We start from the raw sequence: 16,683 nt of genomic DNA, 5'->3' as shown, positions 1-16,683 counted from the left end.
TTACCGCAAAATCGTTGCGCATTCGTAGCGATCGTAGCAACATATGAACGAATACGGCCGTTGCTCTACTCGAAACCTATCGCGAGCAAATTCTGTCTGCGTCTTTTATCCAACAACCATTGTATATGCGATCGAAGTGTTTAACAGTCGAATCGTACATGCGTTATCTTCGCACGATTTTATTCTGTTTGCGAACGCACACGTGCAGTACTATTTACGAATAGCGTAAATATCGCAGATACGTTTTATACGCTCATTTCCTAGATTCTTACGGTAAAGTCGACTTAAAACCTCGCGAGTAAAATCGAACGTGTTATTGCACAGATATTACGGTAGAATTCCGGCAAGTGGTATTTTTTTTCGAATCGTCGTTACCGTTCGTCCGGTAACGAGAAATAATGAAACGCACGATTGCCTTCGATACCGTTTCGAAACGCCCGACGACGATCGTAAATATTTACATGTTTCGTGACAACAAGACGATTGAGGGGCTCAGCGAAGAAAGGCCATATGCTGCAATTTATATCGACTCTTTGTTTTTTCTATTATCAACTATGTAGCTCGTGCGTTCTACCGTTCGTTTCATTGCCTTCCAGCGATGTAGCGTGTAACCTTCTGCGAACAGGATTAAATTAACCCTCCGTAGGCAAACGTATTCTTTTTCTCTCTCCGCGTTCTCTCCTGCGTTAACCGGAAGATTTAAATTAAAGGGCAACCGTTTTACCAGACTTTGAAAATATGTGGGAAAATTTCGAAATGCTTATCGATATCTCTGTTGCGTTTTTCATGCTTCTATTGACACGTTCAGCACGGGGTCGATACGCGTATCGAGGAGGAGGAAGAAGCTCTTTAGCGGCGGCGCCGATACATGTATCGACATTATTTTCTTTTTTAATATTTGTCAGCGGTGTTTTTCCGTGCGTTCTAGCCATTTCCTAGGTGAAACTAAGCGGGAAAAACTGTTTTTCGTTTAATGAAAAAAGATCGTTTTCAATCGTGTTATCCCTATCGCCTTGCATTCTCGTAGTATTTATTTAATTGTCCATTTATAGCGCATTTAACTAACGGTAGAAGCGAGAATTTTGGCCGGTACTGTACGACTTTCCTCTATGTCTAGTGGGGAAAGAAAGCCACGTTATTCCGTCTCCTTAGACAACTTGCAATGTAATTCTTACGTGCGATCTATATCTGTCCGTATGTGTTCCACTTCTGCATCGAAGCTTGATGAAAGTGCATAAGTATTGGGACACCTGATGGCATCGTAAGAAACGCGACGATCTACCTAGCTCGCGAAGCAAACTGTTAATCGCCACCAGTTAGCTATTTTCGACGAATATACTCGTCAGCCGTGAAAAGTAGTTGCAATTTGCTGTTTAAATCGCAATTTGGTAACTGCAATAAACTGCAGTAATAAAATTAGACAATGAAAACATTTATTTCTATCGTTAGCAACAGCTAACTGGTTAATATTGACAGTAGTACGCAGCGCTAGTTTGTTGTATTATTATTATTATTTATCGTTATTTATCTTGCTGCAACGAGGCTCGCGTGTGCGATCTTTGGTTTGGAAACTTGTCGCTTGTTCTGTTCGTTTTATAATTCGTACTAGTAGAACATACGTTATTTGGTTTCTGTTAGCTCTCTTATGCAGCGAATATAATTTTATGCTTCGTACTTGACGATTAATGTTCAGTTGGTCGAACCTATCTGTAGGAATTGTAGGGATGTAACGTGCATATTGAATAGACTGCGTAGTTTTGTGCAGCGGATTGACTTGTTCGAGCTGAGGACACAGAATCAGAGTATTATAATAAGATATAAATTCCATGTATGCGTTCCGTATGTTTTTGCTTGCCAACTCACCACGTAATTCTTTCAACATAAACAACTTCCATTTGTACAAATTTTTATATCTACGCGCTTTGGATAATTTTCAATATGTTTTTGTTTTCGTCTTCTAATGTCTCTGGCTTTTCCGACGCCGCGTATTTTGCCTAATTCTGTTGACGCTTGCACCACTTTCGTATTTTCTTGCAACAATCAGAACCCCGATAGTTTCCTACCAAACTGTCGTAACGAGAATTCACTCGATGGAGCAGAGGAAAGAATACATCGCACGTGAACGCTAATAAAACATGTACATATTTGAAAGGAACGAAGGCATCGGTCGCTGAGAAACGTTATAATCTCATAACAAAACGTTCGGATATTGCCGTTGTTTGCCTTTGGCAGACGGTTTAACGCTTGGACAGAATACCGTGCAGTAAAAAGAGCTGTTCGAATGTACGTCGATCAACGATTAAGACGATCGCGGTTTAACGTTAACTTTCTCCAGAAGAATTTATTCTTCTGCTGAAGCTGATTTTGCCGTCAATTTTTAGTACCACGTGTTCGCACGTTTTCCACGTCTGGGTCCCTCGATTGTAAACTGGCTAACGTTTAACCAGCTAACTAGACGATCGTTCGACGAGACGTAACGCGTTATGGATGCGATGTGAGCTTAGAACGAGGCCAAACGTAAATTAAATCCCGCTGGAAAGTTGGCATTGAGACGAAACGAACGACCAAGTTCGCGATGAGAACTGATAATAAAATATAACGGATAAGGAAACTGGAATATCGTTGTTTGCTTTGTCGAGTTTTGCGATAAGTAAAGAAAAGAGAAATGAAAAAGCATGCGACAAGAAAGGAACATTTGCTTATGAGAACATTTCGTTTTTCGGACGCTGTCAGCGTGCATGCAACAGACGTAAAATACGAGAGAAGGATCGTGTAACATGTTCGCTGGTGCGAACGAATCGAAACGATGGCTCAGGGATAATAGGATACTCTTGAGGTAAATTAAAATGCCGTCATCATGATTCCTCACACCTTTTAACCCTTTTAGGACGGGGCTTTAAAGATAGACACGAAGAACGATCATTTTTTGTATTACCCTGAAAATGTCTCTTTTGCGCGTGATAATTTTCGAAGAAATCGATAATACGGGATCCGACGTGTCGTATTCTTCGCGCTCGGATCAGTCGGATCGCCGTGCGTTTCTTGTACGATGGTACGAATATTCTTTTTGGATCTGACGAGTGATTTTCATCCGTCTTCGTATGAAACGAAAAGTATCAGGCTGTGCCAAAAGTTTCTTTCGTTTTATCAGGAAACAATAGACGCACAGCATTTTTTGTTTTATGTTATTTCATCGAACTCCGTATGATCCAGCTTGTCCTACTACCATTGTTGCTACGGAGGAATAGTAAGAAGACAAAAGTAGCGATAGAACAAAATGGATCGTAACGACATAGCTCAACGAAATAATACAAAACAGAAAATGAGACTTTTGAGACAGTCTAACAGTTAGCTTGGATAATAAACGATAAGATTGCAGATCTGGTCGTTGAATCGTGCAGTTTGACTACGCTTTTCGTTAATTGCGGTTGAAAGTAGCAGAGAGATGAATTTAAGACGTTTCGTCTAACTAAACGTTATAAATAGCAAGAGATATAATCTCTATGCAGATTTTTGGAGAAATTCAGAGAACCTTACGTACGCTCGCCGTTCCAGCGCAGCGATGACGCAACTGCAGAGAAAAAGGTGATTTCTCAGGAGACGAAGCGAACGAGTTTGTTCGTCCGGTAAAACTTGTAATTAAATAACGGAGGAAATGTACAACGTCGAGATAAACAACGTGGTTCGCATTCTCTCTGGTTTTACTTTTAGCTATGTTTACGACACAACTTACGCCGTTATTGCTACGAAGCGCGTCAGCTAACAACAAATATTTCAGTAGCGACGTTACTCTCATCCACTGGTCAACAACGTTCGGAAAATTATGAAACTTTAAAGGAGCGTCCAGACGATCGATATTATCGTCAATATTTAAGGTTCTCAACGATATCGTACGTGGCAGACGCTGCGGATGATCGATATACAAGGTGTTTGCCGTCCCAGTTTTGTTTTCCCGGCCAGACGCTGTCTATACACGTTCTACGGGCCGAGATAAGAAAAAAAGAAGTTACATAAACGTACGCCATTGGAAGAGTCGTTAAAGAGTTACGAGAAAAAAGAAAAGATATACGCAACGAGCGGTGACGAACGTGCATTACCACGACGCAAGGTATTAATAGACGAGAAACATTTGTATCTGGTAGTAGCCAGAAGCTATCGTGATTCTTGTACGACTTGGAGTACAAGTTCGTTTCAAGATGTTCGGCATTCCTGTCGATACGAGATTGGCAGCGGCGAAAGATCGAATTTATTACCCCTTGAAGTTCCTGGTTTATTACTCGTTCGAGTTGCGGTCGTAGAAGTACATATTACGATATCTTCTGAGTACTACCAGATGTAAATATTCCCGATCTATTCCTACTTTATGCAGCGATAAAGGAAGTTCGCCAGGGAAAGGTTGGCTTGCTAGGTCGTTTTATTTTATTTCATTAATTTTTTTTCTTCTTTTTTCCATTATGACTCCACGACGAAGCTTCGTGAACGAGATCGAACGTTCCTAACTGTTCCGGTTTCGCGATGATGCGATGCGTAGCGGCACAGCTGTCTTCGCGCGGTGAATCTTTGAGAGCTTCACTCAGGGGATTCTATATCAGTAGAAAATATTACATTGTCCCGAAAGTTTCTTTCGTTTTCCAAGGAAATGATGGATGAACACATTTCTTGCTTATATTGTTCTATCGAGTTACGTATGACCCGTTTTGATCATACGATAGAGATACATAGAAATATTAGAGATAATACAGCGTACGATACGTAGAGATAAAACAAAACACGTTGTGCATCTATTATTCCCTTAGAAAACGAAAGAAACGTAACTCAAAAACTCTACGAATCTTGAACGACGTCGTTTATCGACGTTTTTCCCTTATCCTGACCTACAGAATATATCGACAAGGTTGGGAAAACCGAGGTCACCCTGTATATCGCCAGTACAATATCGAGAAACTTAAATATTGACAATAATATCGATCGTTCGTACGCTCCTCTATAATGGAAAGATCAGGTATGTCTGAGACTAGCAATGCGTTCACTTCGAAGGTCACAAATTTGCGGATACGTCGCTATTGCGCTGAAACGGCGATATCAACTTTGTCGACAATTCCCATAGAATTGTTGCGGCAATTACGGTTATCAACTGCGTTAAAATTGTCAATTACACGTACGTCCAAGCTTTGTGGTTTCTCTGTGTGTTTTATGGTCTGTATTTAATTTCGACCATAGTTGGATTCTCTTTTTCCGCTGTTCTCGGTAAAATTTGTATCTTTCCTCAACGATGCCAACGAAGAAAGACAAATTTTCCCCGCTTTGTAACTATGTATTATTGATGTATATGTAGATTATCGGCTATTAATTTTTTTACATTCTGATTCCTCTTATCTCGTTAATTACTTGACTCGATACATTTTATCGCTATCGTACGTTCTAATATTCTATTACAATGCGTTATCCGACCGAACGCACTTATTTTACGATTTCATTGCCATTTGTCTTATCGTAAAGCGAACGAAACTTGAAATTCGACGCTACGACACGTATATTTCAAGTACATTGTAAAAGTTGATTGCGATTTACATGGAAGCGCACGGCCAGAAAGCCTGCTTTAAAGGAAACTTAATCGCTCAAAGATACTGAAATATTCGAGTCGTATTATATAAATATAGCGCATACCCGTCCTGAACCGGTTAAACAGAAACGACAGGTTCGATGCATCTAATTTAAATACGTTAGCGCGTGTTCAATGACTTTTCTTTTCTCGTTCGATAGCAACGCTATTCTTCTACATTTACGTACTTTTAGTTCGATCGTAATTCACTTTTTCATCGTTATCTTTCTTCGTGGAGCAAAGACGAAATGCGAGGACTTTGTTCCGTACCAGGGCTTCTTAATCTGTAGGTCGCGACCCCGTGTTACGCGAGTTACGTAACAGGATTACGGGGTCGTCGAAATTTTTGTAAATGCCACGCTGTACCGGTGAAACGAACAATGCCGATCGTCCGTCGTCAAAGGATCGAGAATTCCGCCAGTTATTAATCGACACGGATATGAACCATCGGCTTTTTGAAAAATCGTTCAAATGGTTTTTAAAAACCAAGATATCTTCCACGAATATGTTCAACTCTTCGAGCAAAAATAAATATGCAAATTTAATTTTGTCCCGATAAGTGGTAATGAGCGATAAAGTTACAGATATAACGAAGAATTGTTTAAACTTAAACTTCTTTGATCTAATCGCCGATTAACGTTCCATTCGTATGTTTATTGTATTATACGTACCTTCTCGTCTGTATAATTGGGGTGGCGAATAGGAAAAGTTTAAGAAGCGCTGTTCTGTACGAACGATAGTTCGCAATCACGATGTTCGAATGACGTAGGCTAGCCAGCAACCATTTAAACGTAGCTTAAAGTTCCAATTTGTCTCGTTAGAAGTACGCTAATGGTTTGTCACTGGATCGATTCAATTTATGGAACTGTACAGGGTTCGTAATTCGTGGTACGAATGGAGCCAGGCAGATTCTATAGCCGAAAACAAGACGAAAATCGAAAACAACGAAATTTCGTTGGAGGCTTCGATTTCCTTTCGGAGGATCAAGTTTGAGCATTTGTCACAAGACGCGCGTGAATTTTCATCCACGCTGTTAATCGTCGACTGTTTGTCGCTGCGAGAGAATCGTCGGAGGACGACCACGTATTTCATACATTGTACGAGATGAGCAAAACTACGTGTCAAAGTTTAGTGCAACTTGTTGGATCGCTGATTCAAAGGCAAAGCAACGAATTTTATTAAGACCGAGGCAGGCAAAGGTTGTTTGCTGGCGTGCCTGATTCCGATTTCGTAAAAAGTGTCCTGCCTTTTCGTAATATTTGGTATGGTAATACGAGGTTGAAAACGTACGTTTCCATAAAATTTAGCGAGCATCGAAAAATTCAGTGATCCCTGCAAGAATGCGATCAACTTTTTGTTTACAACGTAGCAGCACCTGTAGCTCGTTCGTGGATCCTTAAACGATAACCCGATGCAAATAACTTGATCTCTGTATAAAGTTTTTTATGTACTCGTTATTTTCTATCGATTTTTCACAGATTGGCCAATATAGCTAATATATATCAGTATGTGTCGTATCTCGTAAAAACTGTCGACGCTTGTTCGTTCGATCGCGATTCAGGCTTCTACGTTTGTACGAGTGAAAAAATCATGTTTAGAGTATTCTTACAGAGCTGCCAAGGATTTAGAGGAACGTCGTAGCCATTATGAACCATCGCTCGGCCCCGGTGTTCCCGACGACGTCGATCATATCTTCAATCTCGAGGAAAATGACTTCGTGCCACACTTCCAGAGGGTCTCCATATCCGGCGAAGATACTTCCGGGGTACGTTAAGACCGAATCACACAGTAGTCGTTTGAGAACGTTGGTAGTATTCGTAACGCTCGTAAAAATGACAAAGTTACGATCGTTGGACGTACTTTTGGTTCTTCCAGTTTCCAACCGTGTCCTTATTAATGGAACACCTGTGTTATTTTTTTAGAAAACGAAAGCAACTTGTGCGACAACCTGATATTAGATGCATGTGTCTTTGGTCGGTGAAATAACAGTTACATTAAGAAGAAAATAGATAAAACGGTAAATTTCTTTCGGACACCGAAGAACTGATAAGTTTCGCTATCTAACTCGCCTCCCTTCAAAACTGTCAAACGCGTTCAAACGCAACGATCAAACGCGTTCAACGACAGATTTCCAAGCGAAACTGGAGAAAGATTAATACGCTTTGCTTTCAACGAAATACTGTTACCGATTGATTTTGTCAATTACTCGGTTATAGAGATATTGCGCCGTTTCATATTAAGTGCCGACCCATATTAGGTACAGTTGTCCTACGTTGTGCTTCGTTTGAACGTTCCGCGAGCATTCCACGCCGCTTTTCGCGGATCTGAACCAGGAAGAACCGCAAATACGTCGTCCAATCATCGTGAAAGTCTAAAACCAACGATTACAATCATCCTGAAATAATATTAATCGTTTATTCGTTACTTTCTATTCGTATGTTCCATCGTCTATTTCGAGTAAACGTAACTTGGCTAGATTATGCCGTATTGTGGTCGAGCTTTTACGAGTAGCTGTCGATTATCGTTACTTCGTTGTCATGCGTTGTAACGGATAGAACAAATTGATCGAGTCCACGCGTAAAATCTGTGTTACGTAGGAGATTATGCTTTTTTGAGATTTCTACGAGAGGAAACCCTAAGAGCGCGCTGCCTTACGTAGGAAACCTCTGTTGCGATTTCTCTCTTCCGTAACCAAACCTCTGTTCCATTATTTTATAAGAAGCTCTTTTAATCGCTACACGATCGTATCGTACGATGCGTAACGATCTAAACATCGATTTCACGTTCCAACGAAATAAAAATGGAAAAATTAGGCTGGTGATGTGACAATGAATATCAACGACAGTTATAAAAAGAATCCATGATTTATTGAAATTCGTAAAAGTAACGATATACGATGATACGATGCAGTATGTACTTTTAGATACACGGTAGAACCTCGACGAAATCGTAGAAAAGATTTTGATAATGTATACACACGTAATCGATACACGTATTTATGTTTAATTAATTATTTAATCGGTCGAGAACGTTTGATGAATCGCTTTAGCGATATCTCGCTGGCTACGCTTCGAAATTAAAATTTCAAGTTAAAATCTTGGAAAATATTGGGTAATGGTAAATAATGGGTAAAGAGACTCCGCTGGTATTTTTATCGTTTATATCGGGCCGAAATTTCGAGAGTGAAGAATACGATATAGTATGTCGGTGAACTGGTCCTGATATCGGTTACAGCGATACGAAGCCAAAAATACCGTATCATTTAAAAACGTCAAGGTAACCTCGAGGTATCTTATCGAAAAAACAACTTTTTGGAAATTTTTTATACGGCGGCTTGTAGCTGACGAGACATCGATCGACTTTTGTTTGGAACATCAGATTTTCTCACACCATCGGAAATAGGCAAAAGATCCTGACCACGGTTACATGGTACGCCCTGTGTATAATTTTCTATAAAATGTCTGACACTTTTTTAAAGAAATGCAGACGGAGGCGAAAGGAAGTAACTCTGGAGACTGTGTATACCGTTTGTATAAAGTTGCAAAACCTAACTAAAACATCGTGCGTTTGCAGGTACCCTTGGAAGATCTGCAACAAGCGTCGCAGATGTTGGTTCAGGCACTGGCGATACGTGAGAAATACATGAATAATTCTAAACAGAGCTTCCCTTCTATAACATCGCGATTTCTACGTAGCGTCGATAAGAGGCCAGTGAACAGCGACGACGAAGTTCAGCACGATGATCGTAAAGCCATCGCAGGTATTTATTTCAAATTCGCAGAATACTACCTTCTTAACGCCTGACGATCTTTCTCTCGTCGAATCCCCCTTGTACGTCTTGTTCTCGACATCTTAAATGTTCATGACGTAAAGTTACTTTAACGTATTGTTTCTCAAGGTAAGAAGTTGCAGTTAGAAGTTGAAAGCGAAATCGTGGACGTTCTAATCCGACGCATATATCGATGCACTGATTGAAGACGCACCTCTGAAAGGTCCTCCTCCCTTATTATCCTTCTAATCCTTTGTTTCAAACCTACTTCAAGCACTGGTTCAGACACAGATCGGCCAGTACAGTAAGCGAGTAACAAGGAATTTAGGCTATCGTTGAAGTCACCGACTACCGTTTACCTATATCGGATTTGTCAGCGACGCCAAATTTCACCGACGATAGCTTTGGCTGACAACAGCTTTAACCGACTGACGCTATTACCACAGGGAAATGAGAGAAGATTTTTGGTTTGGATATGTAGGCTTATTGCTGCAGATAATTTATAGATGACCGGATTAAAAATAACAACCGAAATCCAATACACAGCATAAGCTGAAGAGCAATTAAATGAGCTTTGATTCGAGTTCAGTCAATTTATGTTTGATTTAAAACGAGCCAAGTTTCAGTAAATATAGTATATACGGTACGGTTCCATTGTGCGTCGCAAGAGAAATTTCGTCCAAACGTGAACGAAGCAGGTGATAAGCTTGGCAAGCGTTGCGATTCTAGCGTAAACGTGACAAGTTGCTAATGAACTCCATTAAAGAGACGCATCCGGTAAATTTAGTGAAAGAAATGCTGTTCCGTTCTCCTATTTGGCCGGAAGATCTAACAATTCGGATGTACTTGGCTGAACCGTTTTACCGTACCACTGGTCGTTTGCGAACGGGCAAATTATTTAGTAGTTTGTTGTTTACTTGTTATTTGCCACTTGACTGGCCGTGCCTGAACCAGATTTAACCCTGCTGCGATCGTTGAATCTCGCTTTCAAACAACTTCAACGGAGAAAGACATTTCATCGTACAAACGAAAAGAGAAATCATGCGCCTGAATGATGATTGTTTAAATATTTTCCTCAGATTTGAGAAATGTTCTCTAACGATAGAAAGACAGAACTGGATCTGAAATGATTCAAAGGACGTGCAGCAGGGTTAGATCATATCATCTTACATAGCACACGTAGTTGCTTTTCTGTCCATGTATCGATGCGTATAAAAACGTTGAAATTTCCCAAAGAATAAATGGAGTACTGTATTACCTTGCAAGTAATTGCATATCGTAACTCGAGATGAATGATGTTTTAATACTTGTCCTCCCTAAACAATGTTACTATTAGATCATCCTGTGCACGCACCTGCATCTCGAGGAGATCCGTGGGAATGTGAATTTCCTATGGCAAAGAATTACATAATTGCTCCCGTTAACGGTGTCTTCAATTTGTACGCTAATGAGGAAGATTTAGCTAATGGGAAGCCAGTCCCTTACTCGTATCCTGACTTAGCCACTTTTGTCAGGGACATGAACCTTCTTTGCGCGATGATCGCCGATGGTCCATTAAAATCTTTTTGCTACAGAAGACTGAGTTATCTTTCGTCAAAGTTCCAACTGCATGTGTTACTGAACGAGCTTAGAGAACTTGCCAGTCAAAAAGCAGTCCCTCATAGGGACTTCTATAACATCAGAAAGGTTAGTATGGGAGAGCCGGGTGTACTTACAACTTACAACTAGCAGCAAACAGATTGTATCACGGATTTACATCATGAACGTTTTGAATTCCGAAGAGATAATATACTTTTAAGTAGATTGAAATGTTGGTTCTGTTAACTTCAGGTTGATACCCATATTCATGCAGCATCTTGCATGAATCAAAAGCATCTGCTCAGATTTATTAAGAAAACCTTGAAGAATCACGCAGATGAAATCGTCACGTACTCCAAGAACAAAGAAACAATGACTTTACGGGAGGTATTTCAATCGATGAATCTGACGACTTACGATCTCAGTGTTGATATGTTGGATGTGCATGCGGTAAGTTTCCATTGATATATCATACGTATGGGAAGATAAATTTCAGAATAAAATATTTACCCGGGCTTTTCCTTTTTCTTTCAGGATAGAAACACGTTCCATAGGTTCGACAAATTCAACGCCAAATACAATCCAATCGGCGAAAGTCGCCTGCGTGAAGTGTTTCTAAAAACGGACAACTATTTGAATGGTAAATTTTTCGCAAGAATAATCAAGGAAGTCGCCAGCGATCTCGAAGAATCCAAGTACCAAAATGCGGAACTGCGTCTTTCGATTTACGGCAAAAGCCCAGAAGAGTGGGACAAATTAGCAAAATGGGCAATTCAAAGTGACGTGTATTCGGACAATGTGCGCTGGCTCATTCAGATTCCTCGGCTTTAGTAAGTTATTTAGCGCATATTCAATTAATATTTCAGCTAAAATCGTTCTAATATCTGCCGTTTCCATTTAGTGACATTTTTAAATTGAACAAATTGCTGACAAATTTCCAAGAGATAATGAACAACATCTTTCTTCCCCTTTTTGAAGTAACCAATGACGCTAATTCTCATCCAGAGCTACATAAATTTCTCCAATACGTAAGCAGATTTTTAACAATAAACGTTGATAATATTTGGAATTGATATGGTATTTTAGAATCATCGATACTATCATCGTTATAGGTAATAGGATTTGATTCAGTTGATGACGAGAGCAAACCTGAAAATCCTTTATTCGATAAAGATGTCTGTCCACCCGCAGAATGGGATGATGTTGAAAATCCTCCTTATGGATATTATCAATACTACACTTATGCCAACATGACCGTCTTGAATCATTTTAGAGCGTACGTATACACTTTCTGCGACTAGTAATTCGCGTTAGCTCTCTGATTAGACAAACATTTGATGTAGAGTATATTATTTATTAGGGAACAAGGTTTAAACACTTTCGTCCTCAGACCTCATTGTGGCGAAGCTGGTCCCATTCAGCATCTTGTTTGCGGTTATATGATGGCAGAAAATATCTCTCATGGTCTTTTACTTCGAAAAGTGCCAGTACTACAGTATCTATATTATTTAGCACAAATTGGGATTGCAATGTCGCCTCTTAGTAATAATTCTCTTTTCTTAAATTATCATCGTAATCCATTACCCGAATATTTAGCAAGAGGATTGTGTGTAAGTCTTTCCACGGATGATCCTCTTCAATTTCACTTTACCAAGGTCAGCGTGATGTAAAAATTGTCCGTTTATTCGTTCGAAATATCTCTCGCTTACGCCTCTTTTATTTACGTTATCTAAGTTAATAATAATATCTTTTTATAGGAACCGTTGATGGAAGAGTACAGTATTGCTGCACAAGTATGGAAGCTTAGTTCGTGCGATATGTGTGAACTAGCGCGTAATTCCGTGCTTATGAGTGGTTTTCCACACAAGGTATGCGTTCTAGGGCTACTCGTAAGGTAAACAAATTAACACCATATAACCATTTTGTCTTACTTTATAGAGTAAACAATACTGGCTTGGGCCAAATTATACAAAAGAGGGTGTGGCCGGTAATGATATTACGCGAACGAATGTACCGGATATTCGGGTGGCCTATCGATACGAAACATTAGTCGACGAATTGTCGAATATTTTTAAAGTTGTCGAAAAACCCGAAGCCGTTCCATTTTAATCCATAGAGATAGTACAAAAGATCCTTGAACATAATATAACAATTATTCTACAATTACAAAATAGTATTTATAAAATTCGACGAAACTACGATGAGAATTATTTATAAAACGAATCTTGTAACGTAAATAATTATGTGATGTATGCTAATAATTGTTGTCAACTTTTAATGATACTTTTGCAAGAAGTTTCTTTTGTTGGATATTAGTTAGATATCACTCGATAATGTACATTACAATAATGTTAATTGCATGATTTATACGTGATAATTTTCCCTTTAAGATGTTTTGATAGAGAAAACAAGGTTATTCTTAAGGTTAAATGTATAAACACTAAGTTATAAGAAAACGTCTTTCACTCAGGTTCCAAAATTTTAATGTAAAACAGGGAGAAATTAATCTCAAATTTTTCATATACGTTGACCAATTTAAAAATAGTTAGATATTAGATGAAATTCCAATTTCAAGTGTTACTAATCTTTATTACATATATGTATGTGAATTAAATTAGAATTGAGTATCGTATTAATTTTGTGTAAAAAAAAAATGTAAAATATTACAAAGCAGCAATTCATTTCTCATATTTTAGTCATATAAAAGTATGTCAGTTCAGTCTTTTCAATTTTAATGTTATTTACTTACCTTTTTGTACATTTATACAGAAATTGTGTATTTGTTTTTAAAAAATATGTTTAACTCGAATATGGATAGTTTACTCCGAAGTAATATTTCTCTGTATAATATTTATATAATTTTCAACTTTATTAATATTAAATTGAAGGCACTAAATGTAGTACCTCTTGTAAAATAATTAGATTTATAGCAAACATAAAATTTATTTTCAGATCATTATTATGTAATCATTTCCTCCTTCGTTTTTGAGACAACTTTGTGATGAACGAGCTTTTACTGGCAAATATATGATGATATATCAACATTCGTAACGAATCCTAATATTGAATATAAATTGTTGCTAAATAGAAATGATGTATGTATTGTATAAGGTATATCTTATAAAACAAAAATATACTTGTACCGTCAAAATAACATTGTGTTTAAACTTAAAATATTTTATATCCCATGAAAACATTCTTGTATAATGTCACAAATTTAAAAGCTTATTGATTTTACGAAATAAATCATATTCATATAAGGTACCGAAATTATTAAAGAACTATATATATATATATATATATATAGTTCTTTAATATATATATATGTTTATCTACATAAATCTTATCTAGATAAGATATCTAAGATAAAATAGATAAGATTATCTAGATATCCATATAAATTGTTTATTCATAAAAAATTTTGTTTATGTTAAATAAAAATACGCAATTAGGGGAAAATAATGTATGTACTTATTATGTTTTCCATGATATACGTTATAGACAAATAGATTTCACAAGAAAATAGAGAAAAATCGTCTTTATTTCTTAGTTCTAATAGATGTAACTTGAAAAAAACAAAAATGATCCTTTTTCTGTTTTCTTATTGTTACAATTATTACATTCATTCATAAGGCATTTTATTCGTTATTATATCATCTACCATGTTCGCTTTACTTTGTACAGTTACATCAAACAACATATAACAATATCTAACAATTTTATTTATTATTGGGCTTTTTTAATCTTCTCCGTAGATCGCAGACTTTCTGTAATTTTCGGTAATAATTCTGTAAATATTACTGTTCCTAGAAAGACTAAAATTGTACCAATCCAGTGGTACAGTGTGAAAGGATTTTTAAAATATATTATAGAAAAGATTAGAGATAAAAATTTTCGTAATGTTATGACTAAAGTCACTGTGAGTGATGTACATTCTGCTGTTAATGTAAAAACGGAACTAATGCACACATATCTAAGATTATTGTCAAGGATTATAAATTATTAAAATTTGATTGTGTATATTAATCACATATCTAAATATTAGTGAAAGGATACTGTGTGAGAACATTTCCCATAAGATATAGAATTAATTTTGGCATTTGTAGATTAATAATTGATATCTTTATTGGATCTGATGCTAGAGCATACATAAAATGATCCCAGATATTAGGAGCCAATGTTAAAAAAAATGGTAAAGGTAGTAAATGCTGAAATCAGATATTTAATTATATATATATATATATAATTTATATTATTTACTACATATTATATCCAGTTTAAATGTATACACTCTATATAAACGCTTTTGAAGAGAATCCAAATTAATCAAGTTTCTCTATTAAATGAAACAATTCTAATATGAAGACCTTCTCCATATTTTTAATGTTTACAGACATAATGGTGTATGTATATTTAAACTGAACATATTCTATAAATTTGTAAATGAGATAGAAAATTATACCGTGTAATATAAAGCTTCTCTTGGATTTTTTCCATACTTTTTATGCAATACTTCTTGATAGATACCCATTCTTGCAGATACAAATAGTGCAATTGTCAATAATGATATACCTAATATCCACCAAAACAAATCATCCCATGGTGTTGTAGGTACTTGTTCTACATTCTTGGCTTGCAAAGATTTAATTTCTTTGCCGCTAACAATAGTACAAATAGCAATTCCAAGAGTTATCATAAATACTGACAAATATTTACTAAAAACATATCTCTTCTTTAAAATAATGATACCCATAATCATATTAGCTATTAGAGAACCCTAAAATTATTGAATATAAACAATAATTATTTGGGAATTCAAATTTTGTACAATATACTTCATATTTAAATACTTACAGCTCTGAATATCATATGTAATGGCATGGGTATATTAAAATCAAATGCATAATTATTACAAACATTTGCAACAAAAAACATTGTTACTAATATAAAGTAATCTTTTATTCCTATATTGGGTTTTATAGTCCCACATTTTGAAGTAAATAAAAATCCTTCTATCGATATAAAAAGGAACTGTGCAAATGTAATAAGATTTCCACTGCCTGGATCATCCCTGAAAAAGTAATTATTTTTATTTTGTCGATAATAGGTAATGTTTGATTTAGTATTTCACAATTCTAAGTTATATCGTTATAAAAGATGCAAGTTGTTATGTTAATAACTTTGAGAGTAGTATATAAAGATAATGTATAGAATATATCTGAAAAACAAAATGCAATACTAACTTAACAAGAAGTTCCAGGAAAACGACGTTGCTACAACAACCGAGGAACACGCACAATATCGCAATAGTTGCACGCATATTTTATTGTTTAATAAATATCACAGGGTTTAACCTAAAACCATGAGGCGATAGGGCGCTCCTTCGTATTATCAGAAGTATTACTATTCTACCACAAAATTATGTGAAACGTGTTGTCTAATAACTGGTTTAGTTATCAGTAAGTCACGATACATAATAATCTCGCGTATCATTTAAACGTCACATAATTTCTTCTATATATATAGAAGAAAATAAAGAATGCACTGTCAGTATATATGAAGGACTTTATTTATTTCATGGTCGTATACAACTAACGCGACTGTAGCCTCTAACAGTCTCCATACATACTATAACTTAATAGCCTAATGTAAGTTATGTATCTTATATAAGATACGTCTTACGCAATAAATGTTCAAATCTATGTATAGGAAGAAATTTTATTTCATTTTTTTT

At 36.7% G+C, this 16,683-nt stretch overlaps 2 protein-coding genes across 16 annotated transcripts in view; one reads left to right on the top strand and one right to left on the bottom strand.

Moving 5' to 3' along the window:
* LOC126875258 (AMP deaminase 2) overlaps positions 1-14,103 on the top strand; it is a 33,499-nt gene extending 19,396 nt beyond the window's left edge. For 10 of the 15 annotated variants that reach the window (XM_050638095.1, XM_050638091.1, XM_050638094.1 and 7 more), the window contains 10 exons: positions 7,214-7,367; positions 9,176-9,362; positions 10,708-11,057; positions 11,202-11,399; positions 11,484-11,779; positions 11,851-11,977; positions 12,062-12,225; positions 12,310-12,604; positions 12,707-12,817; positions 12,888-14,103. In XM_050638095.1, coding sequence (XP_050494052.1) covers positions 7,214-7,367; positions 9,176-9,362; positions 10,708-11,057; positions 11,202-11,399; positions 11,484-11,779; positions 11,851-11,977; positions 12,062-12,225; positions 12,310-12,604; positions 12,707-12,817; positions 12,888-13,058 — 2,053 coding nt within the window. In that variant the 3' untranslated portion in view covers positions 13,059-14,103. Of the gene's footprint in view, positions 1-2,381; positions 2,837-7,200; positions 7,368-9,175; positions 9,363-10,707; positions 11,058-11,201; positions 11,400-11,483; positions 11,780-11,850; positions 11,978-12,061; positions 12,226-12,309; positions 12,605-12,706; positions 12,818-12,887 lie in introns of those variants that run through there. The other 5 variants (XM_050638102.1, XM_050638101.1, XM_050638100.1 and 2 more) reach the window with 5 other exon arrangements.
* Positions 14,104-14,472: 369 nt separating this feature from the next.
* LOC126875267 (UDP-xylose and UDP-N-acetylglucosamine transporter) lies at positions 14,473-16,596 on the bottom strand. Its single transcript, XM_050638124.1, has 5 exons — positions 16,193-16,596; positions 15,804-16,020; positions 15,412-15,726; positions 15,006-15,157; positions 14,473-14,922 (listed from the first exon to the last, which is right to left on the bottom strand). The coding sequence occupies exons 1-5, from the start codon at positions 16,267-16,269 to the stop codon at positions 14,676-14,678; spliced, it is 1,008 nt and encodes a 335-aa protein (XP_050494081.1). The 5' UTR covers positions 16,270-16,596; the 3' UTR covers positions 14,473-14,675.
* Positions 16,597-16,683: the final 87 nt, after the last annotated feature.

Source organism: Bombus huntii, chromosome 17, assembly GCF_024542735.1.
Source record: "Bombus huntii isolate Logan2020A chromosome 17, iyBomHunt1.1, whole genome shotgun sequence".
NCBI classification, from domain to species: domain Eukaryota; kingdom Metazoa; phylum Arthropoda; class Insecta; order Hymenoptera; family Apidae; genus Bombus; species Bombus huntii.
The sequence above is the reverse complement of the archived record's forward strand: the minus strand, read 5'-3'. Positions and strand labels throughout refer to the sequence as shown.